The 23105-nt window shown below is 44.9% G+C and overlaps 1 protein-coding gene across 1 annotated transcript in view; it reads right to left on the bottom strand.

Moving 5' to 3' along the window:
- DECR1 (2,4-dienoyl-CoA reductase 1) overlaps positions 1-22424 on the bottom strand; it is a 49081-nt gene extending 26657 nt beyond the window's left edge. The window contains exon 1 of the mRNA XM_075826022.1: positions 22318-22424. Coding sequence (XP_075682137.1) covers positions 22318-22389 — 72 coding nt within the window. The 5' untranslated portion in view covers positions 22390-22424. The remainder of the gene's footprint in view (positions 1-22317) is intronic.
- Positions 22425-23105: the final 681 nt, after the last annotated feature.

Here is a 23105-nt window from a genome sequence, read left to right on the forward strand (position 1 = left end):
TGAACCTACAGAAGGAACAGCTGCCACATCTGTGGTGACCAAGTGATGGAGATCGGTCCAACCAAGTACCTCGACTAGAGACGAATTGACTCCTGACTAATTAGTCTCCAAGATTGTTAGACCTTTTAAATTAAACTACAAGAAGCAACATTAAGGCCTCATGCACACGACCGTATTTTTTCCCACCCGTAAATACTGGTGTAAATACGGGTCCGGTGTCACACGTATTCGACCCGTTTTGCACCAGTATTTACGAACCCGTGCCCGTAAATATGGGTCCGGTGTCACCCGTATTCCACCCGTATTTACGGGCACGTTTTTGGCGGCAAAATAGCACTGCACTAATCGGCAGCCCCTTCTCTCTATCAGTGCAGGATAGAGAGAAGGGACAGCCCTTTCTGTAATAAAAGTTAAAGAAATTCATACTTACCCGGCCGTTGCCTTGGTGACGCATCCCTCTCTTCACATCCAGCCCGACATCCGTGGATGACGCGGCAGTCCATGTGACCGCTGCAGCCTGTGATTGACCTGTGATTGGCTGCAGCGGTCACATGGGCTGAAACGTCAGCCAGGACGTCGGGCCGGATGTAGAGAGGGACGCGTCACCAAGGCAACGGGCGGGAGACCGGACGGAGGAAGCAGGAAGTTCTCGGTAAGTATGAACGTCGTTTATTTTTATTTTTTACAGGTTTATTCTGATCGGTAGTCACTGTCCAGGGTGCTGAAAGAGTTACTGCCGATCAGTTAACTCTTTCAGCTCCCTGGACAGTGACTATTTACTGACGTCGCTTAGCAACGCTGCCGTAATGACAGGTGCACACATGTAGCCACCCGTCATTACGAGAGCTCCATAGACTTCTATGGACTGTCCGTGCCGTTATTACGGCCTGAAATAGGACATGTTCTATCTTTTTCAACGGCACGGGCACCTTCCCGTGAGAAAACGGGAAGGCACCCGTCGCCAATAGAAGTCTATGAGCCCGTTATTACGGGTCGTAATTACGTCCCGTAATAACGGGAGTTTTTACGGTCGTGTGCATGAGGCCTAAGGCTGGGTTCACATGGAGTTTTTTGCAGGAGAAAAATCTGCCTCCACGCAGGATTTTTGCCCGCGCCACTGAGCACCGCGGGCATAATCCGCCGTGAAATATGCTTTCTCTGCCTCCCATTGATGTCAATGGGAGGTCAGAGGCGTAAACGCCCGAAGATAGGGCATATCCCTTTTTCCCGTGAGCCGGTTTCTCCGCTCGCGGGAAAAAAACACCTCCGCCTCCCATTGAAATTAATGGGAGACATTTTCGGCCGTTTTTTGGTGCGGTTTCCGCGTAAAAAAAACTCCATGTAAACTGGCCCTAAAGGAGCTGCAGGTCTTTCTGGCAGGTACTGGTTGTGCAGTGCACGTTACAACAATCTTCCATATTCTTGATATGTCTGGGCTGTGGGGTAGGGTGGCAAGACGGAAGCCTTTTCTAACAAAGAAAAACATCCAAGCCCGGCTATGTTTTGCAAAGACCTACATCAAGTCCGCCAAAAGCATGTGGGAAAACGTGTTATGTTCTGATGAGACAAAGGCTGAACTTTTTGGCCATAATTCCAAAAGGTATGTTTGGAGCAAAGCAAACACTGCACATCATCAAAAGAACACCACACCAACAGTGAAGCATGGTGGGGGCAGCATTGTGAAGCACGGTGGGGGCAGCATTATGGAGCACGGTGGAGGCAGCATTGTGGAGCACGGTGGAGGCAGCATTGTGGAGCACGGTGGAGGCAGCATTGTGGAGCACGGTGGAGGCAGCATTGTGGAGCACGGTGGAGGCAGCATTGTGGAGCACGGTGGAGGCAGCATTGTGGAGCACGGTGGAGGCAGCATTGTGGAGCACGGTGGAGGCAGCATTGTGGAGCACGGTGCAGGCAGCATTGTGGAGCACGGTGCAGGCAGCATTGTGGAGCACGGTGGAGGCAGCATTGTGGAGCACGGTGGAGGCAGCATTGTGGAGCACGGTGGAGGCAGCATTGTGGAGCACGGTGGAGGCAGCATTGTGGAGCACGGTGGAGGCAGCATTGTGGAGCACGGTGGAGGCAGCATTGTGGAGCACGGTGGAGGCAGCATTGTGGAGCACGGTGGAGGCAGCATTATGGAGCACGGTGGAGGCAGCATTAGGGAGCACGGTGGAGGCAGCATTAGGGAGCACGGTGGAGGCAGCATTAGGGAGCACGGTGGAGGCAGCATTAGGGAGCACGGTGGAGGCAGCATTAGGGAGCACGGTGGAGGCAGCATTAGGGAGCACGGTGGAGGCAGCATTAGGGAGCACGGTGGAGGCAGCATTAGGGAGCACGGTGGAGGCAGCATTAGGGAGCACGGTGGAGGCAGCATTAGGGAGCACGGTGGAGGCAGCATTAGGGAGCACGGTGGAGGCAGCATTAGGGAGCACGGTGGAGGCAGCATTAGGGAGCACGGTGGAGGCAGCATTAGGGAGCACGGTGGAGGCAGCATTAGGGAGCACGGTGGAGGCAGCATTAGGGAGCACGGTGGAGGCAGCATTAGGGAGCACGGTGGAGGCAGCATTAGGGAGCACGGTGGAGGCAGCATTAGGGAGCACGGTGGAGGCAGCATTAGGGAGCACGGTGGAGGCAGCATCAGGGAGCACGGTGGAGGCAGCATCAGGGAGCACGGTGGAGGCAGCATTAGGGAGCACGGTGGAGGCAGCATTAGGGAGCACGGTGGAGGCAGCATTAGGGAGCACGGTGGAGGCAGCATTAGGGAGCACGGTGGAGGCAGCATTAGGGAGCACGGTGGAGGCAGCATTAGGGAGCACGGTGGAGGCAGCATTAGGGAGCACGGTGGAGGCAGCATTAGGGAGCACGGTGGAGGCAGCATTAGGGAGCACGGTGGAGGCAGCATTAGGGAGCACGGTGGAGGCAGCATTAGGGAGCACGGTGGAGGCAGCATTATGGAGCACGGTGGAGGCAGCATTATGCTCTGCGGATGTTTTTCTGCAGATGGAACTGGGGCTTTAAACAAGGTGGAGGGAATTATGAACAGTTCCGAATATCAGTCAATATTGGCACAAACCCTGCAGGTATCTACTAAAAAGCTGAAGATGAGGAATTTCACATTTCAGCACAAGAATGACCCAAAGCAAAACCTCCAAATCAACAAAAGAATGGCTTCACCGGAAGATGATCACATTTTGGAATGGCCCAGCCAGAGCCCAGACCTGAATCCCATTGAAAAATCGGTGTGGTGACCTGAAGAGGGCTGTACACAGGAGATGACCCGCAATCTGACAGATTTGGAGCGCTTTTGCAAGGAAGAGTGGGCAACAATTGCCAAGTCAAGATGTGCCATTCTGATAGACTACCCAAAAAGACTGAATGCGGTCATAAAGCCAAAGGGGAATTCAATTAGTTTAAGGGTGTGAATATTTATGCTACCACATTATTTTTGTTCTTTATTTTTCCACCCTAAAACATTTCAGTTTCTTTTTCAATACAATTGTAGAGATTATAGGTGACTGCGCTATTGGTTCTGTGAAGGACGGTTTATTTGCTTATATTCTCTGTATGGAATTACATTATGAATTATCAAGCAGGAGGCCGAATTACTAAGATATGTATTATGTGAAAGTGATGATAATGTTTAAATGATTTAATTTCGTGCAGCAGCCATCTCGTCTGGAGTTCCCATCTTGGTTCTTTTGTAGTGAATAAGAAAGTCATTGTTCCTTTAACACAAGTATATTAATGTTCATTTTGTATGTTTTTTAGTTCGTTATCTTTGACCTTGGTTCCCATACGAAGCTTGCAGTGAAGGCACAGGGAGTGAGATGGGAGGGTGGCAAATATGCTTGTGGGAGTGCCTCCCCCATCTTACAGGAACATTCTTGCCAAGAGAGATAAGGCCTCCTGCAAACCGGATATGTGAATTATAATGATGTATCTGGAATGTATCGTATGTCTGCTATTGGCTGAATAACAAATATTGTCACATTGTCTCTGATTGGTTAACCTCAAGCCTACACCCCTTCTGAAGGATAGTATTGTAATTGAGTTTGGAAATAAACCCCCAGAGGAGTATTTTGAGCATATCAGCAGCGTCTGTGTGTTTTTTCTCCTCTCTCGATATATATCGGTATGAAATATCCTGATTAAAATGCTGGATAAAGTGCCTGGCCTGAGAGTCTGTTGGAACACTCGTCTAAATTTCAGACTAATATATTTTGAGCCATTGACTTCCACGACTGTTCCGTCAAGAACAACGGAACCCTGTCACCACAGTGACGAACAGAAACCATTAGCTAGGTTTCCGTCACCATTGAGTTCAATGGTGAGGGAAACGGAAGCTTAGATTTCCCTTTTCCTTTCAATTGCGGGGTCAACACGATGGAAACCTGAGACAGAACCCCTCAACAGAAGGGCAACAGTGATGTGAACAGGCCCTAACACACTTATCTCATGAGACCATATGAGAGTATATATATATATAGTCTCCGCATTGAGATATCTTAGAACACGATGTGTAGAGAACAGCATGCTAAATGCCATACAAAGCACACGGGCGGAGGATGCCAACATTGGACAGGAGACACCACTGCAAGGTGAATTTCTGAACGGCAGTGAGGCGATGAAGCGTTAAATTAAAATCTTACTTTTTCCTTAAGGACATGTTTGTTAGTGATTCGATGTCCTTGAAATGATAACTGCATACATAGTGAAATAATGCTGAAGCATCAGTCTGCTGCATAGTAAGATAGCAAACCAACTGCAGGCGAATCAGACCCGAGACAACGCGCTCTCCATTCATCCCGGCACAACCAGCAATGTAGATAACCACAAATGTCAAAAGTCAGCAAGCAACTCCTCTACAAGCAACGCAAAATAACAGGTCACAATAAGATTGAGCTTACAAGTTTGCAGAATTCAATGCTGAATATGCAAAAAAGTCATACCTATATAGTATGTAACTGCATACAGCAATTGTCTCTCATACTATATTAAAGAACTGCATATACAGCAATCCCCTATACTTTCTCACTTAACGGCTAGATTTCGACTTTTGCAACTTTTTTTTTTTTTAAGCTCTGTTCACATCTGTACTATGGCTTCCCTTCATAACTAAGGCCATAGAAATATGCTGAATCCACCACTTGACAGATCTGAACAGCGCCTGGAGGCCCCCAATAACTTACAATGGAGCCTGTCAGGTTTTATATGGTTTTGACAGGAAGAATAGCCCTGCATGCTTCACTATTCTTGCTGTCGAAAGTTCCAGAAACCTTTAAAAAAAACAAGAAAAAAAAACAAGAACCGACAAGTGGAGGGCCAAACGCAAATGTGAAGATAGCCGAATTGTTCCAATTCATATTACATACCCCAAAAATTGTGCACCACTGTAAATAGTCGTGATTAAATTTATCCTACCGTTTTATGAACACGGCTCGTATGCACACCTGTGTCTCCATGGTAACAGACTACAAACCAACCTGTGTAACTCCACTGCATTTGTCACTTCTTTTACGGTCTGCGATAGTAAGGATAATTTGCCAGTGTGAATAAAGATAAAACTATTGTTGGTCATCGACCAATCTGTAAAAATTATCATTATTCGTGGCACGAAGAGTAATTAGGATTCACATACAGTACATTTTTTTTTTTTTTTTTTTTAAATGCTGGGGAAAAAAAGCGTGTGTGAAGGAGGCCTGAATGTCATTTCCATGGACAGAAAGCGGGAATGATTCCTCTCCATTATCTGCGATGATCAGATCCATGACCAAGATTTTTAAAACCACCAATCATTTGTCAGGGGTCTGAAAAATGTCGGGGTATAAACATGGCGGGATCAGTCTACATACAGGGTCTGCTCGTAGTTAAACACTACAGATATCTTTGGTGGCTTTTTTTTTTTACGTATGCATTTAAACATAAAAAATGCTTTTGCAATTCACTTTCATTAAACATTTGGGACCGTTTTGCTTCTGCATTCTGCAGCTTTTATGTACTGTGATACATAGAAGCTGCAGGAGCCAAACGGTCCAAAATTTTTAATGAAACTTTGGCTACATTTACACGAGCGTACCAGATTCACGCGCGTGACAAACGCGCGTGAATCTGGTCCGTATGTGTTGCATTATTGCATCTGTGCTTTGCGAGTGGCATGCGTTATTCATACATTATTATATTCAATTGAATTGAAACAGAAAACCAAACCAGATTGTGGTGCAGTTTTTTAGCCGGAATGTCCGCAGAAGCAAACAGAAGCGAAAAAAAAAAAAAAAAATACATACTTTCCTCTTGACGTCCTGCAGGCCAGCCTCCTGGGAGGACAATTCATTCCATGTGACCGCTGCAGCCTGTGATTGGCTACAGCACACATACAGGATGAAACGTCCTCCCAGGAGGCTGGCCTGCACAAAGAAGGCGGCCTCATGCACACGACCGTAGTGGTGAGCACGGACGTGATTTGCGGCTCGGACGGCCGCGGAGTGTCACCCGTGGGCCGCCCACAAATCGCGGGCCGTGCACATGGCCGCGTGCATTCATTTCTATGGGCCTGGACCGAAAAATACAACCGTAATAAGACATGTCCTTTCTTTTTGCCGTTCAGGCTCCTGGGCAATGCACGGACCGTGGAAACAACAGTCGTGTGCATGGGCCCATTCAAACGAATGGGGCCGCAATTCGCCCGCAGATTTGCGGCCTCAAAAATACGTTCGTGTGCATGAGGTCGAACAGAATTCTGGTAGAAGTATTTTAATTTTTCTGATTTGCTATTTTTGTGGTGAAATCATAGCTTTTCCGCTGCAAAAATCACATCTGCGATTTGTTCTTATCGAATTCAATGGGGATAACCCGCAACAAAAAAGCCGCGATTATGCAAATACAATTGACAATTCTCATTTACGCAGCGTGTGGATGACATTTGTTCAAATCTCTTCCTCTCTGGACAATTAAAGGGGTATTCCGGAACTAAAAAATTACATTTATTTAAATAAAACAATGAAAAAGATATAACTTTCCAATGTACTTACGTTTCATCAGATGGCTGTAGCGTCGTATATCCTCCTCCGTCGCTGTCCCCTTAGCAATGCAAAATCTGCACTTCCTGTGCAGACCCGTCCATTTGGTCTTCTGCCTTGCTTCCGGTTTCCGGCTTTCACACTGTACGGTTACGTCAAAAATGACGTAACCGTACCACGTGCTTCTTTATTGAATTAGAGCATGCGTGGTGAACACACTCCACCGCGCATGCTCTGTGAAATTATGTGGCTGCGTCTTCAGCGGCCGTGTATATTACACTGCGCATGCGCAAGGTTGAAGGTGTGTAGCGGTGTGTATACGAAGTTGCAGGAATAACGGCCGTTTCGGCCGTCTTCCCGACAGGTGCAGGAGCTGTGACAGCTGCTGTCTCGTACAGCAGCTGCCGCAGCTCCTACAGCGGGGACCGATCGCTGTGTCCCCGCTGTCTAACCTCTTAAAAGCCGCGTTCTATAGAGATCGCGGGTTTTTAGGGGTTAAGTTACCATCGCCGGCCTGCTACAAGATAGCGGCCGGCGATGGTTACTATGGCAACCGGACACCAAACAAAGGCGTCCGGCTATGCCATCGACGGAAGCCTAGTGGGTCCTGACAAAGTCAGGACCCACTATGCTTGCTGTCAGTGAATAGCTGACAGTTCTAATACACTGCACTACGGATGTAGTGCAGTGTATTAGAATAGCGATCAGGGCCTCCTGCCCTCAAGTCCCCTAGTGGGACAAAGTAATAAAGTAAAAAAAAAAGTTAAAAAAGATGTGTAAAAATAAGAAATTAAAAGTTAAAAAAATCCCCCTTTTTTTCCCTTATCAGTCCTTTTTTATTAATAAAAATATATAAATAAACGATACATAATTGGTATCGCCGCGTCCGTAACGGCCTGAACTACAAAATTATTTCGTTATTTATCCCGCGCGGTGAACGCCGTAAAAGAAAATAATAATATACCGTACCAAAATCACAATTGTTTGGTCACTTCACCTCCCAAAAAATGTATTAAAAATAGATCAAAAAGTTGCATTTACCGAAAAATGGTCCTGATCGAAACTACAGTTCGTTACGCAAAAAATAAGTCCTCGCACGGCTTTATTGATGGAAAAATTATAAAGTTCTTGCTCTTAGAATAAGGAAACACAAAAAGTGAATGATTTTTTACAAAACGTATTTTATTGTGCAAACGCCATAAGACATAAAAAAACTATAAACATCTGGTGTCACCGTAAGGCCGAGTTTACACGAGCGTGTGCGTTTTGTGCAAGCAAAAAGCGCGGCGTTTTGCGTGCGCAAAAAGCACTTAACAGCTCCGTGTGTCAGCCCTTTATGATGCGCGGCTGCGTGCTTTTCGCGCAGCCGCCATCATTATGACACTCCGTTTGGATGTTTGTAAACAGAAAAGAACGTGGTGCTTTTCTGTTTTCATTCATCCTTTACAGTGCTGTTGCGTGAATCACGCGCGTCCCACGGAATTGCTTCCGTGCGACATGCGTGGTTTTCACACACCCATTGACTTCAATGGGTGCGTGATGCGCGAACAGCGCACAAATATAGGACGTCGTGCGTTTCACGCAGCGGACATACGCTGCGTGAAAATCACGTACCTGTCTGCACGGCCCCATAGAGTAACATAGGTCCCTGCGACGCGCGTTGCAAAAACGTATAATACGCTCGTGTAAATGAGCCCTAATCGTATCGCCCCATAGAATAAAGTGAATATGTCATTTATAGCGCACGGTGAACGCTGTAACAAAAATAGAATTAAAAAACAATAGAATTGCTGTTTTTTAGTCACCGCGCCACTTAAAAATAGAATAAAAACTGATCAAAAAGCTGCATGCACCACCAGGAAAACTACAATGTATTCCTCAAGTGGTCTAGTTTCCAAAATGGGATCACCTTTTGGGGGTTTCCACTATTTTGGTACCACAAGACCTATTCAAACCGGACATGGTGCCTAATAAAAAGGCGGCCTCAAAATCCACTAGGTGCTCCTTTGCTTCTGAGGCCGGTGCTTCAGTCCATTACCGCCCGAGGGCCACATGTGGGATATTTCTACTGCAGAATCTGGACAATAAGTATTGAGTTGCGTTTCTCTGGTAAAACATTTTGTGCATAAACTTTCTAAATGCTGTTGTGAATACTTTGAGGGGTCTAGTTTCTAAAATGTCGTGTTTCATAGGGGTGTCTAATATATAGGCCCCTCAAAGCCACTTCAGAACTGAACTGGAAGCCCAAAAAAAATAATTAGGCAATACTTCGCTTCTATACGAACTAGTTAGCGATTCACAGTGTGATGAAGTAAGGGGAAGCAGCGCTTATACGAGCGGTGCACCCCCTTCAAACAGCCGATGACTTTTCAGTTCACAGGTAGCAGAGTTACATGATGGGGAATTTGTTTTCCTGTTGTGTAACTCTGCTACCTGTCAATGGAAAAATCAGCTGCCAGAGTGAAAAATGTTTCCACACAGAGGAGTACCGCAAAGAAACACCTGGGAATCAGACATGATGGACTAACATTTTTCCCTGTGGTGGATGACTTTTCAGTTGACAGGTAGCAGAGTTACATGAAGGGGAATTATTTTTCATCGATGGCTAGTTAGGAGCGCTGCTTCCCTTTAGTTTTTTCTTGCTCACTGTGAATCTCCGACACAGGATGCAGCGGCGATCCACAGGTATTGCTCCTTTTATCCCAATTCACATGTTAGAATTCAATTTTTTTTATTTTATATATATATATATATATATATATATATATATATATATATAAAATACAGTATTTAAAACTAAGACTGTATAAACAGTTAATATACATTTAGAAAACTTATAATTATAAAGACCAAACTTTACGTATCATCATATAGGGTCAGTGTTGTTTAAAAACGCAGATATCCAGTGATTTCAGCTTGTGCTAGCAGTAATAGAATGAGAGCACCAAAATGAAGACTGAGATTGCAGAAGTTAGTAGAGCTGGGTGTAGTAGGCGGAGCAAGTGCACTGCTGCATGCACATTGCATGCTGGGACTAGAGCAGTGCATGCAGGGAGGAGAAACACAGGAAGAGAAGAGGAATGAACTTACTGAGCAAAACAAACCTCTCAAGGTAAACAATAGGGAGTAATGTTACTAAAACCATTTATTATCAAGAAAAAGCTAGTCAGAGTGCACTAATATATTAATAGAGGAACATTGCATTGATTTAAAAAAAAAAATAAAGTATTGGAAAACCCCTTTAAATTGCGGAAAATCCGCATTATTTACACCACGTGAGAACCCTCAGAGATTCCAGTAAGGCCTCATGCCCACTTCAGTTTTTTTCGTCCGGGCGCTATCCGTTTTTTTAACTGATAGCACCCTGACACACGCATTTCAATGGGGCCATGCACACTTCCGTTGTTTTAATGGAACCTTGCGACCGTTCCGTCAAAAGTAGTGCAGTTCCTACTCCTGCTCGTTTTTGACGGAACAGTCTCGGCCTTTGCATTGATTTGGTCCGTGCAACAACGGGCTGCACACGGAAGTGTGCATGAGGCCTTATAAGCGGAAAACTAAAACCGTACATTTCTAGCTATTTTTGGTAATTGTCACAAGGATATATACATAAAGTGCAAAAGGAATAATAAAGTGCAAACCTGAATTTGATTATGAACCTATCAAAAATATATGCAAAAAAAAAACCACCAGAAAACCCACAGTAGAAACAAATCATTTTATAAGAAACACAATGCGATGTTAAATACTTGGGTAGAAACACAAACAGCATGTACATGGCGGATATGCTGTGTCAAGCTGTGCAGCGAATCCGCTCTGAAAACCGCAGGGAATCCTGTCCGAGAAACTGGTGCGTTTTTCTGGTGGAATTTCCGCTTTGTAAAGCAGCGCCGGAAAAATAAAAACTTCATACTTACCCCCTCCTCCGTGCGTGGTCCGGCCTCCTGGGATGATGTTGCAGACCATGTGAGCACTGTAGCCTGTGATTGGCTGCAGCAGTCACATGAAATTAAACGCCATCCCAGGAGGCCGGACTGGAGAAGAAGCGGGGAACTTTGGGTAAGTATAACTTTTTTTTTTCTTTCTTGCGATTTTCTTGGCGGAATCACTGTGATTCCAGCGCAAACGTCGCAACACACAACACTTTGTTGCGGGTTTAAGCACCCCATTGAATTAACGGGGAAAACCAGCAGCAGAAAATCTGTGTGGCTGAAAAAACCCAAGTCAATTTATGTGTTTTCCGCAATTAATCCGTTGCTGAAAATCCAGTGTTTACGCCCAGTGTGTTCCTACCCTTTTAGGTATGATACCTTTATTGGCTAACCAGAAAAAGATGTTTGCAAGCTTTCAGAGCACATACGTCCTTCGTCAGGCAAGTTTGCAAATGAATGACTTTTACACAGGCCAATAATTGTGTAAATGAGTGCACATATGAATGCTCGTTACCGATCATTGCCCTGTGTATTAAGGGCAACGATCAGCCAATGACCAAGCGACCACTCATTCATAGGCTGATCGTATCGTTTCTGCAGCATGAAATTCTATCGTTGTCAGAAGCACTTCTGTGTGTAAACAGTGAGACGTGCTGCCGACATATTTTTTTTCGTGCAGTATCGGAGTAGAAAAAAAAATCACTGTAAATTATATCAATTTATTTGAATATAGGAAAAAGATTTTCTGCATCGTTTTTGTGTTTATTTTTTATCCCACTCACGTTTCATGCTAAATAAATTGTTAGATTAATTCTTCAGGTTATTACGGTGGTGTAGATACCTAATACAGTATTTGTTTTATTTATTTATTTTTTTGTTACTTATTACCCGTTAAGGCTTTGTTCACATGTGAGTCAGGGTTCCTTTCGGACGTTCCATCTGAGCTTTCCGTCAGAATGGAACCCTGACTGAAACAAACGGAACCGTTGATTTCAATGATGACTGATCCGGTGCAAATGGTTTCAGTTTGTCTCAGTTGTGCAAGGGTTCCGTCGTTTTGACAGAATCAATACCGTAGTCGACTGCGCTATTCATTCCGACAAAACCCTTGCACAACTGAGACAAACGAAAACCATTTTGCACCGGATCCATCACTACTGAAATCAACGGTGATGCAAACGGAAACCTATGGTGTCCGTTTGTTTCAGACAGGGTTCCGTTTGGACGGGAAGCTCCGACGGAACGCCAGAACGAAACCCTGGCGCAGATGTGAACGAAGCCTTAGGGATAACTTTATTTGCCACTTTATTTTTTACTTCTAATGTATTAGCATACTCTTGTATTTGAAAACATTACACTGTGTCACTATGACACAGGCTTAATAATAATAATAATAATAATCTTTATTTATATAGCGCCAACATATTACGCAGCACTTTACAATTTAGAGGGAAACATGAAACAAACAATATCAGACATTACATAGTGACAAAGTTCATTTACAATTCAAACCTGGGGAGTGAGGTCCCTGCTCGCAAGAGCTTACAATCTATGAGGACATAAGGGAGACACAAAGTGTAATAGTGTTTGTTCAGTACAATGGTCCGGCCATTTTTATACACATGCGGTGGTAACATAAAGCTGCATGAGCCGGTCACCAGCCAGTATCTGTGTATGACGGACATGAAGAGAAGGAGTGTGAGGGAATCTTATTCTGATGACTAATCTAAATGGAGGGCCATGGAAAGGAGTCAGATTAGGGAATGTTATAGGCCTGTCTAAATAGATGTGTTTTCAGGGCACGTTTAAAACTGTGGATAATGGGAATTAATCTGATTGTCTGGGGTAGCACATTCCAGAGGACGGGTGCAGCACGAGAGAAATCCTGGAGACGGTAGTGGGAGGTTCGGATTATGGAGGATTTTAATCTAAGGTCGTTGGCAGAACGTAGAGCCCGAGTAGGGTGGTAGACAGAGATGAGGGAGGAGATGTAAGGAGGTGCAGCACTGTGGAGAGCTTTGTGGGTGAAGTTTGGGTGAAGTTTGAATTTTATTCGGAAGGGGATGGGCAACCAGTGCAGTGACTGGCACAGATTAGAGGCATTGGTGTGGCGGTTGGTCATAAAGATGAGCCTGGCTGCTGCATTGAGGATAGATTGGAGAGGGGAGAGTTTAGTGAGGGGAAGACCGACTAGTAATGAGTTACAGTAGTCAAGACGAGAGTGAATCAGAGCAACAATGAGAGTTTTGGCAGTTTCCTCCGTAAGAAAAGAGCGGATTCTGGAGATGTTTTTGAGGTGAAAATGACAGGAGCGTGAAAGTGATTGTATGTGAGGAGTAAAGGAAAGATCGGAGTCAAAAATAACCCCGAGACAGCGGGCGTGCTGCTTAGGAGTGATGGTAGTGCCACACACAGAGATGGAGACATCAGGTTTAGGGAGGTTAGTAGATGGTGGGAACACAAGGAGCTCAGTTTTAGAAAGATTCAGTTTCAGATATAGTGAGGACATGATGTTAGAGACAGCGTACAGACAATCACTGGTGTTCTGTATTAGAGCAGGGGTGATGTCACGGGAAGAGGTATATAATTTGGTGTCATCATCGTAGAGATGGTACTGGAAGCCAAATCTGCTGATGGTTTGTCCAATAGGAGCTGTGTAGAGAGAAAAGAGGAGTGGACCTAGGACTGATCCCTGAGGAACCCCGATATCAAGGGGAAGAGGAGAAGAAGTGGAACCAGCAAATGACACACTGAATGAGCGGTCAGAGAGATAGGAGGAAAACCAAGAGAGAGCCGCGTCCTTGAGGCCAATAGAGTGGAGCATGTTAAGTAGGAGTTTGTGGTCTACAGTGTCAAAAGCTGCAGAGAGATCCAAAAGAATCAGGAGAGAGGATTTACCGTCCGATTTAGCCACCAAGAGATCATTTGAGACTTTAGTAAGGGCAGTTTCTGTGGAGTGTAGAGTGCGGAAACCAGATTGTAAGGGGTCAAGAATGGAGTTAGCAGAGAGATAGCGGATAAGGCGAGAGTAGACCAAGCGTTCCAGGAGTTTGGAGATGAAGGGCAGATTAGAGACTGGTCGGTAGTTGGCAGCGCTGGATGGGTCAAGGGTTGTTTTTTTCAATAATGGGTTTATAATGGCATGTTTAAAAGCGGAGGGAAAGATACCAGAGGAAAGAGAGAGGTTAAATATTTTAGTGAGGTGACTAGTGACAGCTGGGGAGAGGGACTGGAGGAGGTGTGAGGGGACAGGATCACTAGGGCAGGTAGTAGGACGAGAAGAAGAGAGGAGCCTCGAGACTTCTTCTTCAGTTATTGGGTCAAATGCTGAGAGTGAAGAAGAGGGAGTGCGGGAGGGAAGGTGATCGATGTTACTAGGGGGCTGGGAGATAATATCATGCCGGATGTTGTCAATTTTAACTTTAAAATAAGTGACCAGGTCTTCAGCACGGAGATCTGTAATTGGCGTCTGCACTTTAGGACTACGGAGGGAGTGAAAAGTATCAAAGAGGCGTTTTGGATTATTAGATAGTGTGGAGATGAGAGAAGTGAAGTAGACTTGTTTGGTGCGGTGAAGGGCAGAGTTGTAAGTTCTCAGCATAAATTTGTAATGGAGAAAATCTGCATCCAAATGCGATTTTCTCCACAGTCGTTCGGCACATCTCAAGCACCGCTGAAGAAAGCGGGATTGAGGCGTGTGCCAGGGTTGTCGTCGTCTTTGTCGGGTGGTTCGGAGTGTAGGGGGGCTGCTTCATCCAATGCATTTTTGAGAGTGTTATTATAAAGTTTGGCAGCCAGATTGGGACAGGAGAGGGAAGAGATAGGGGACAATGAGGACTGTAGATTGTCTATGAGTTTCACAGTGTTAATGGCATGTAGATTTCTGTATGTCTGATACGTAGGGATGACCTGAGGAGGCAGAGAATATTTGATAGTAAAGGAGAGAAGGTTGTGGTCAGAGAGCGGGAGAGGAGAGTTAATAAAGTCAGAAACTGAGCAGAGCTGGAAGAAGACCAGGTCAAGTGAATGCCCGTCTTCATGTGTAGGAGAGTTAGTAAGTTGTGACAGACCGAGGGACGAGGTTAAAGATAGAAACTGGGAGGCAGATGAGGAGATTGGGTTATCAATGGGAATGTTGAAGTCACCCATGATGAGAGTGGGTGTTTCCGAGGATAGAAATTGTGGAAGCCAGGCAGCAAAATGATCCAGGAATTGGCGGGGTGAGCCCGGTGGGCGGTAGACAACTGCCACTCGGAGGGGAAAAGGGTGAAAGAGTCTGAGAGTGTGGACTTCAAAAGAGGGAAATGTGAGTGAGGGGACCGGGGGAATGACCTGGAAAGTGCAGTGTGGGGAAAGAAGTATACCTACTCCTCCACCCTGCCTGTTCTCAGGTCTGGGGGCATGAGAGAACTGGAGACCACCATAAGATAGAGCAGCAGGGGAAGCCGTGTCAGACAGGTGTAGCCATGTTTCTGTAAGAGCCAGAAGTTTGAGAGAGTTAGAAAGGCATAAGTCATGAATAAAGGTGAGTTTGTTGCACACGGACAGAGAATTCCAGAGAGCACAGTTAAGAGACAGGAGAAGACATACAGGGAATGGCAAGAAGATTTGCAAGGTTTCTATGTGTGGCAGGTAAGTGGTTGAGCTTAGCAGAAGAAAGGGAGGACCAGGGTTGGGAGAGATGTCCCCTGCAGCTAGTAGCAGGAGAATGGAGAGAGACAGCAGATGGTTCTGTGATTTATGAGAGCGATTTTTATGTTGGGCAGTGGGATGAGATGGGTTAAGTTGACTGAGGAAAGTGAATAGTGAATGGGAGCTGTACATGGGTGAGGCCAGGAGAGAAGGACTGATGTGTACTGTTTTTGGGCAAGTCTTAAATGGGCGATAGGATTGAAAACCAAGAGCAGCTATAATGATGAGAGCGGTAGTGAACATGTTTGTTTACAGATAGTTAGAAATCTAATATTTAGAGCGTGGGCTAGTTTGTCTGGTTTGGTAATGCAGCTTACCTGTCACTGACCCTGTGCAACTGCCATGTATAACTGCCATGTATAACTGCCATGTATAACTGCCATGTATAACTGCCATGTATAACTGCCATGTATAACTGCCATGTATAACTGCCATGTATAACTGCCATGTATAACTGCCATGTATAACTGCCATGTATAACTGCCATGTATAATGTATAACTGCCATGTATAACTGCCATGTATAACTGCCATGTATAACTGCCATGTATAACTGCCATGTATAATGTATAACTGCCATGTATAACTGCCATGTATAATGTATAACTGCCATGTATAACTGCCATGTATAATGTATAACTGCCATGTATAATGTATAACTGCCATGTATAACTGCCATGTATAACTGCCATGTATAACTGCCATGTATAACTGCCATGTATAACTGCCATGTATAATGTATAACTGCCATGTATAACTGCCATGTATAATGTATAACTGCCATGTATAACTGCCATGTATAACTGCCATGTATAACTGCCATGTATAACTGCCATGTATAACTGCCATGTATAACTGCCATGTATAACTGCCATGTATAACTGCCATGTATAATGTATAACTGCCATGTATAACTGCCATGTATAATGTATAACTGCCATGTATAACTGCCATGTATAATGTATAACTGCCATGTATAACTGCCATGTATAATGTATAACTGCCATGTATAACTGCCATGTATAACTGCCATGTATAATGTATAACTGCCATGTATAACTGCCATGTATAACTGCCATGTATAACTGCCATGTATAACTGCCATGTATAATGTATAACTGCCATGTATAACTGCCATGTATAACTGCCATGACACTTTGACAGTATGACACTTTGACAGTATGACACTTTGACAGTATGACACTTTGACAGAGATGACTTCTGACGTCGTGCCCCCCTGCACGAGTGCCTTCCCCATATGCTACATCTAAATTTATAGGGAGTAGATGCTCAGATCTAGGACTAATTAAGCTCGTTCAGCTATTAATCAAATCAACTAGACACATGAGGTGAAAAGCTCTGCAGAGATAAACAAACAAACTAGCAGGTCTGGATGATCATAAAACTTAGCGACGATCAAACACTTTGACAAAACTTTGAGATAACATTAGACTATATAGCAAGACAGGAAAGCAGAGTACCATAAAATAAAAGTTTCAGCTTTTTGAAATGCAGCTACAGCAGGGATGAGGTTCATGCAGGAATGAAATGGATTATATACAGGCTTCTATTAGGACAGCACATAATATGCCCTAATAGCAGGCAAACTGAATACACAGCCCTGGGGTCCTTTCTAGGACCCCAGGGCTGACTGCAGAGGGTTTTCCCGGTCTTTGATTGCTTCACCGGGTTTCCAGTGACGCAATCAAAGAAAGGAGTTCCATTTGATCATGCCGCAGTCACGAACCGCAGCGATCAAAGGGTTAAACAGCTGGTGTCGGAATGTTTACAGATCCCAACTGTATTCACTAGGCTTCTCTAAGCAGGAGCTCTAAGTTACAGCTCCTGCTTAGAGGATGAGCGCTGAGCCTCTTCTACAGCGACGCCAAAAGATGTTACTGTAGATTAAGGACCTGCACCGCCTGCCGTCAAGAGACAGTGAACGGTCGTTAAGGGGTTAAGATAAGCCGAGGCAATAAAACTGACGTTATAGGAGTATGACAAATATGTACCCACAGCAAGCCAGAAAAAAAGTTGAGGGGAAATAATACGTCACCACATAGGAATAAGGGGCCCCACGCGTATCACCGCTCCAAGTGGCGGCTTCATCAGGGGTCAGCGCTGGAATGACCATAGGGAGGTTTTCTATTATGATGGACCCAGAGCTATGTATGTTGTAAATATTATCTTTGATCATGACATAGTAGAGTTGGAGTGCCTGATTTTACAATGCCCACCTGTTTCTTTTGAATTTTTAAAAGGACTCTCCTTTTGTTATCCATTGGGCCCGTATGGGTCTACAGACCTATTCAGCCAGGAGAATATATTGGCGCATACACTGAATGTCCCCACCAAACCTAGTGTAAACATTAACTGCCTAGAAAACTCCCCAGGATTATGGTATATGTCTATCACAGGGATACAATGCACAAACAAATATTTTGGTGGGAGTTTATCAAGCACTGTACGACAATTTTCAGGTGTGGAATAGAACTTTTGCATTTTCACGCCACCGCTACTTTTTTTCTCCGGTGGTCTTTATAGTAAGACTGGCGTGTGAAACGCCAGTCTTGATAAATCTGCCCCATTAAGTACATGAAAAGGACTGAATCTATTTATTATTTTTTCCAAAAGTCTGCAGCAGCCAGGTAAGGCATACCACAATACAATGCTGCCATCTAGTGGACATCTTTGGAGAATAAACAAAAACACACAGCAATGTTACGGCCTTTAGAGATAAGCAAATTTGCAGATACAAGCAAATCTGCGGACCATTATATATTGATATATTCCCCTTTATTACACTCGTTCAACTGTATTTCTAACATATAAGGCTTAAAGCACACAGACCCGTTCATTTATATGGCCCAATGCACTCAACCGTGATGTTCACAGATCCACAAGGGGCCGCAAAAACTTTATTACATGTCGTTTTACTGTCTATATTTGCTGATCATGTGACCTACTCAGGGGTTTGGGACAAACTGGCAACATCAATTCCAGCCTTTGTTTCTTGCGGACCCGTGAATACTGATGACATACGGATTAACTATCAACAGGTTTTTTGCGGACAAATGGACCGCTAATACAGACAACGGATCAGTGTTTTTGCGGACTGCAAAATCACCACGGTCATGTGCATTAGGCCTTAGACAACCGTGATAAAGGTTTATTAGAAAGTGAAACATCACATTGGTTGGACAGCCTGGCACAACCCCCAAAAAAGTACAGTACAATATATGTGAATGGGGCTTAAGGCCTCACGCACCCGACCGTAGTGGTGGGCACAGCCGTGATTTGCGGCTCGGACGGCCGCGGAGTGTCACCCGCGAGCCGCCCGCAAATCAAGGGCCATGCACATGGCCGCATGCTTTAATTGCTATGAGCCTGGCCTGCAAGATGCGGCCGTAATAAGACATTTCCGCTCTTTTTGCGGTCCAGGCTCCTGGGCAACGCCCGGACCGTGGAAAATACGGTTGTGTGCATGGGCCTATTGAAATTAATAGGGCCACTATTCACCCGCAGATTTGCGGGTGAATTGCGGCCGCAAAAATAAGTTCTTGTGCATGGGGTCTAACAAAACCTCATTCATAGGTCCTGTCCATTGAGGGAATGCTGAGGATTTCCAAACGTTCCGATACTTAGGGTATGTGCACACGACCTCTTTTCAGACGTAATGGAGGCGTTTTACGCCTCGAATTACGCATGAAAAGACGGCTCCAATACGTCGGCACACATCTGCCCATTGCTTGCAATGGGTCTTACAATGTTCTGTGCAGACGAGCTGTCATTTTACGCGTCGCTGTCAAAATACGGCGCGTAAAATGACGGCTCGTCAAAAGAAGTGCAGGACACTTCTTAGGACGTTTTTGGAGCCGTTTTCTCATAGACTCCAATGAAAACATCTCCAAAAGCGGCCGTAAAAAATGTCTGATAATCAGGGGCTGTTTTCCCTTGAAAACAGCTCCGTATTTTGAGACGTTTTTGACTCTGCGTGTGAACATACCCTAAGGATTCTACACAGAAATTCCACAGATTTCACCTATATTACTGCAGTGAAATGAGACGTGTCCCAGTATTTGTGCCTTTTTTTATGCATGTTAATCCAAGTGTTCTGATGTGTGACATTAATAAAGGGGTTCTCCGGACATTTTATATGGATGGCCTAGCCTTAGGATAGGTCTTTAATATTAGATTGGTGGGGGTCCGACTCCCAGCACCCCCACCGATCAGCTGACAGAAGGGCCACGGTGACGGCGCCGCACACATCCGAAGCGGCTGTGCCTAGGATTGCAATTCCGGTACTAATCAAGTTAATGGCAGTGCCAGGCACAGCTGCTACGGAGGTGTACAGTGCTGTGCAGGGTAAACACCAGGCCCCATGCAAACCAACGTGTTTTTGCAGGTGAATTGCGGGCCCATTCATTTCAATGGGCCCATGCACACGACCGTGGTTTCCAAGGTCCGTGCATTGCAAAAAGATAGGATAGGTCTTATTACAGCGCATTTTGAGGTCCAGGCTCATTGAAGTTAATGCACACTAGCTGTGATTTGCGGGTGGCCGAACTGCAAATCACGGGCCGTGCACACCACTACGGTCCTGTGCATGAGCCCTAAGAGGCCGGGGCAATGAACTTAGCAGCCCCATCAATCAGCTGATTGGCGTTGGTTACAGGAGTCAGTCCCCGGCCGATCTGATATTGATGACCTATACGAAGGATAGGTCATCAATATAAAATGCCTGCAGCACTCCTGTAAAGGGTAACTAAACTTTTTAAAAACTTTTGACATGTTAATGACATGTCAGAAGTTTTGATTCGTGTGGGTCCGAGCAGTGAGACCCCCACCGATCACTTAAATAAAGCAGCAGAAGCAGTTGGTTGAGCACTGTGCCACTTCATTTTAGCAATAGGTAGGGGTCTCCGTGCTCAGACCCCCACCAATCAAAAAACTTCTCACATCTCACTATGAGGGTATGTTCACACACAAACTCAAGAACGTCTGAAAACACGGAGCTGATTTCAAAGGAAAACAGATCCTGTTTTTCAGAAGTTTCTTGAGCCACTCGTGATTTTTCACAGGCATTTTTGGAGCCGTTTTCAATAAAGTCTATGAAAATCGGCTCCAAAAACATCCCAAAAAAATGGCCAAAAACTCTGTGTGAACATACCCTGACTTGTCAAAAGTTTAGTTACCCTTTAACGGAGAAAGGAGGAGAAAAAAAATGGATCGTCTGGAGGCGCTGCTGCGTGGCGAAATTTGTAGAAATGACGGTAAAGTCCAGATATAATAAAATCGTTTATTTCAATATGTGGCTACGCGTTTCAACGCTGAACGAGCGTCTTCCTCAGGCCTTCGTTCATCGTTGAAACGCGTAGCCACATATTGAAATAAACGATTTTATTATATCTGGACTTTACCGTCATTTCTACAAATTTCGCCACGCAGCAGCGCCTCCAGACGATCCATTTTTTTCTCCTCCTTTCTCTGTTAATCAAGCGGTCCCTTCTGGGAACCGATCCGGATCTGGCAGCAGCATATGTGGATCTACCCTTACGCTTTAAACACCCTACCTAGGTGAGCATGGTAATTGCCCCCTTGCTTCACCCACCTAACATATTGACCTGCACAAGGTGGCGCCGTGTGTTTTTTGCTCGCTCTCTTCACTAGTTACCCTTTAATCATTCACACCAGAATTTAGAGACATTTGTGCCATGAATGTCGGTGGGTAAAAGTGGAGTGAAGTGGGCGTGGCTTACAACTTGGCTGGGATTTTCTGCTGTAAAACATGCGTCTGTATTACACGTGTATGAAACCGGCCTAGACGTATTATGGGAATATTCCTCCCCCCAAAAAGAGAGACGGTGTGAATGGAAAAGGAGGGACTCTGCCATTGGATTAGCATTTGGCGATATTTTGCACAATCTATTGACTATTAGGCGAAACAACTTTGGTGATTTTTAAAGAAAGTGACCATTGCTCCCAGTGTATGCTGTGACCGCTGAATCGTGAACATTTGGCGAAGGAGATGAAAATTTCCCACCTAATGTCACTTTGACAAGGTCATGACACAGGCGCGATTTTTCTCCGTATTACAGTCACAACGTCTGGACATCCCGTGGTTTTAAATGAGCCAAGCAAAACAGATTACCAGAGATCCCCACAGTACGGAGATATTAGTGAAGGTCGTTTGAAATGTGGGATGTCCGTACATTGCTGCCCTAATGCCGAGACTAAAAAGCGTCCGTAACATGACCGTGTGAAAGTGGCCTAATTCTGATAAAACGGATGGATAGAAAAACATTTTTATTTTTAGCAATGCGGCTTTAAAGTTGCAATTACAATGTAAAAAAAAAAAAAAAAGTGAAGATTCAGTCTTTCCATGGTTGTGCTGCGAGCTGCAGTGACTGACTATAGAACTTGACGAACCCCGCGCTGGAGGACATTCTGCCCTCACTGCATTATAAGGTCTCAGTCAAAACTACAACCTTGCCCACATCAAAGATGGCAATTTATATCGCTCAAGTGAATGCGGCCGTCTATTGGTTAGGAATCAGTCACGTGTGAAGCGACCTGTGTGCCCCTGCAACTCGAATGCTCTGTTCGGCGCTAGTTGCAATGCATTGACTGACGCTCGTATAACAAACGTTGCAGGACGAAGACAAAATAAAAGCTTACCCTGATCCCACTCAGTGTACCTCTAGAACCTAGCACCGCTCGCCGCCCCACAGCTGATATTAAGGCCGCCATCTTCTTTTTTTAATATCAAAATCGCACAACTTTATTCACACAATTCACTAACACAGCAAAATCATGTGACCCATCATCGTCAGAAAAGACCCTGGACTATGATCTGTCAATAGTATAGGAAGATACTGGCAGTTATATAATAAAATACCTTCTGTTATGTTACGTTCAGTCAGAGAGTGCTCCTATACACAATGACAGTCATAGAGGGCTCTCATAAACAGTGTCAGGCATAGAATGCCCGATAAACAGTGTTAGTCAGAAAATGCTCTCATACACAGTGTCAGTCCCGGAGTACTCCCATAAACAGTGTCAGAGAGGGAGTGCCCCCATAAAAAGTGTGAGTCAGAGAGTGCCTCATAAACAGTGTCAGTCAGGGAGTGCCCCCATAAAAAGTGTGAGAGAGTGCCTCATAAATAGTGTCAGTCAGAGAGTGCCATTATAAACCGTGTCAGTCAGAGAGTTCCCCCATACACAATGACAGTCATAGAGGGCCTTCATAAACCGTGTCAGTCAGAGAGTGCCTCCATAAACAGTGTCAGGCACAGAATGCCCTCATAAACAGTTTTATTCAGAGAATGCCCCCATACACAGTGTCAGAGAGTGTCCCCACAGTGACAGTCTGAGAGTTCCTCCATAAACTGACAGCCAGAGAGTGTCTTCATAAACAGTAACAGATAGAGAGTCCTTCCATAAACAGTGTCAGGCACAGAATGCCC

This window comes from Rhinoderma darwinii, chromosome 5, assembly GCF_050947455.1.
Source record: "Rhinoderma darwinii isolate aRhiDar2 chromosome 5, aRhiDar2.hap1, whole genome shotgun sequence".
NCBI lineage: Eukaryota > Metazoa > Chordata > Amphibia > Anura > Rhinodermatidae > Rhinoderma > Rhinoderma darwinii.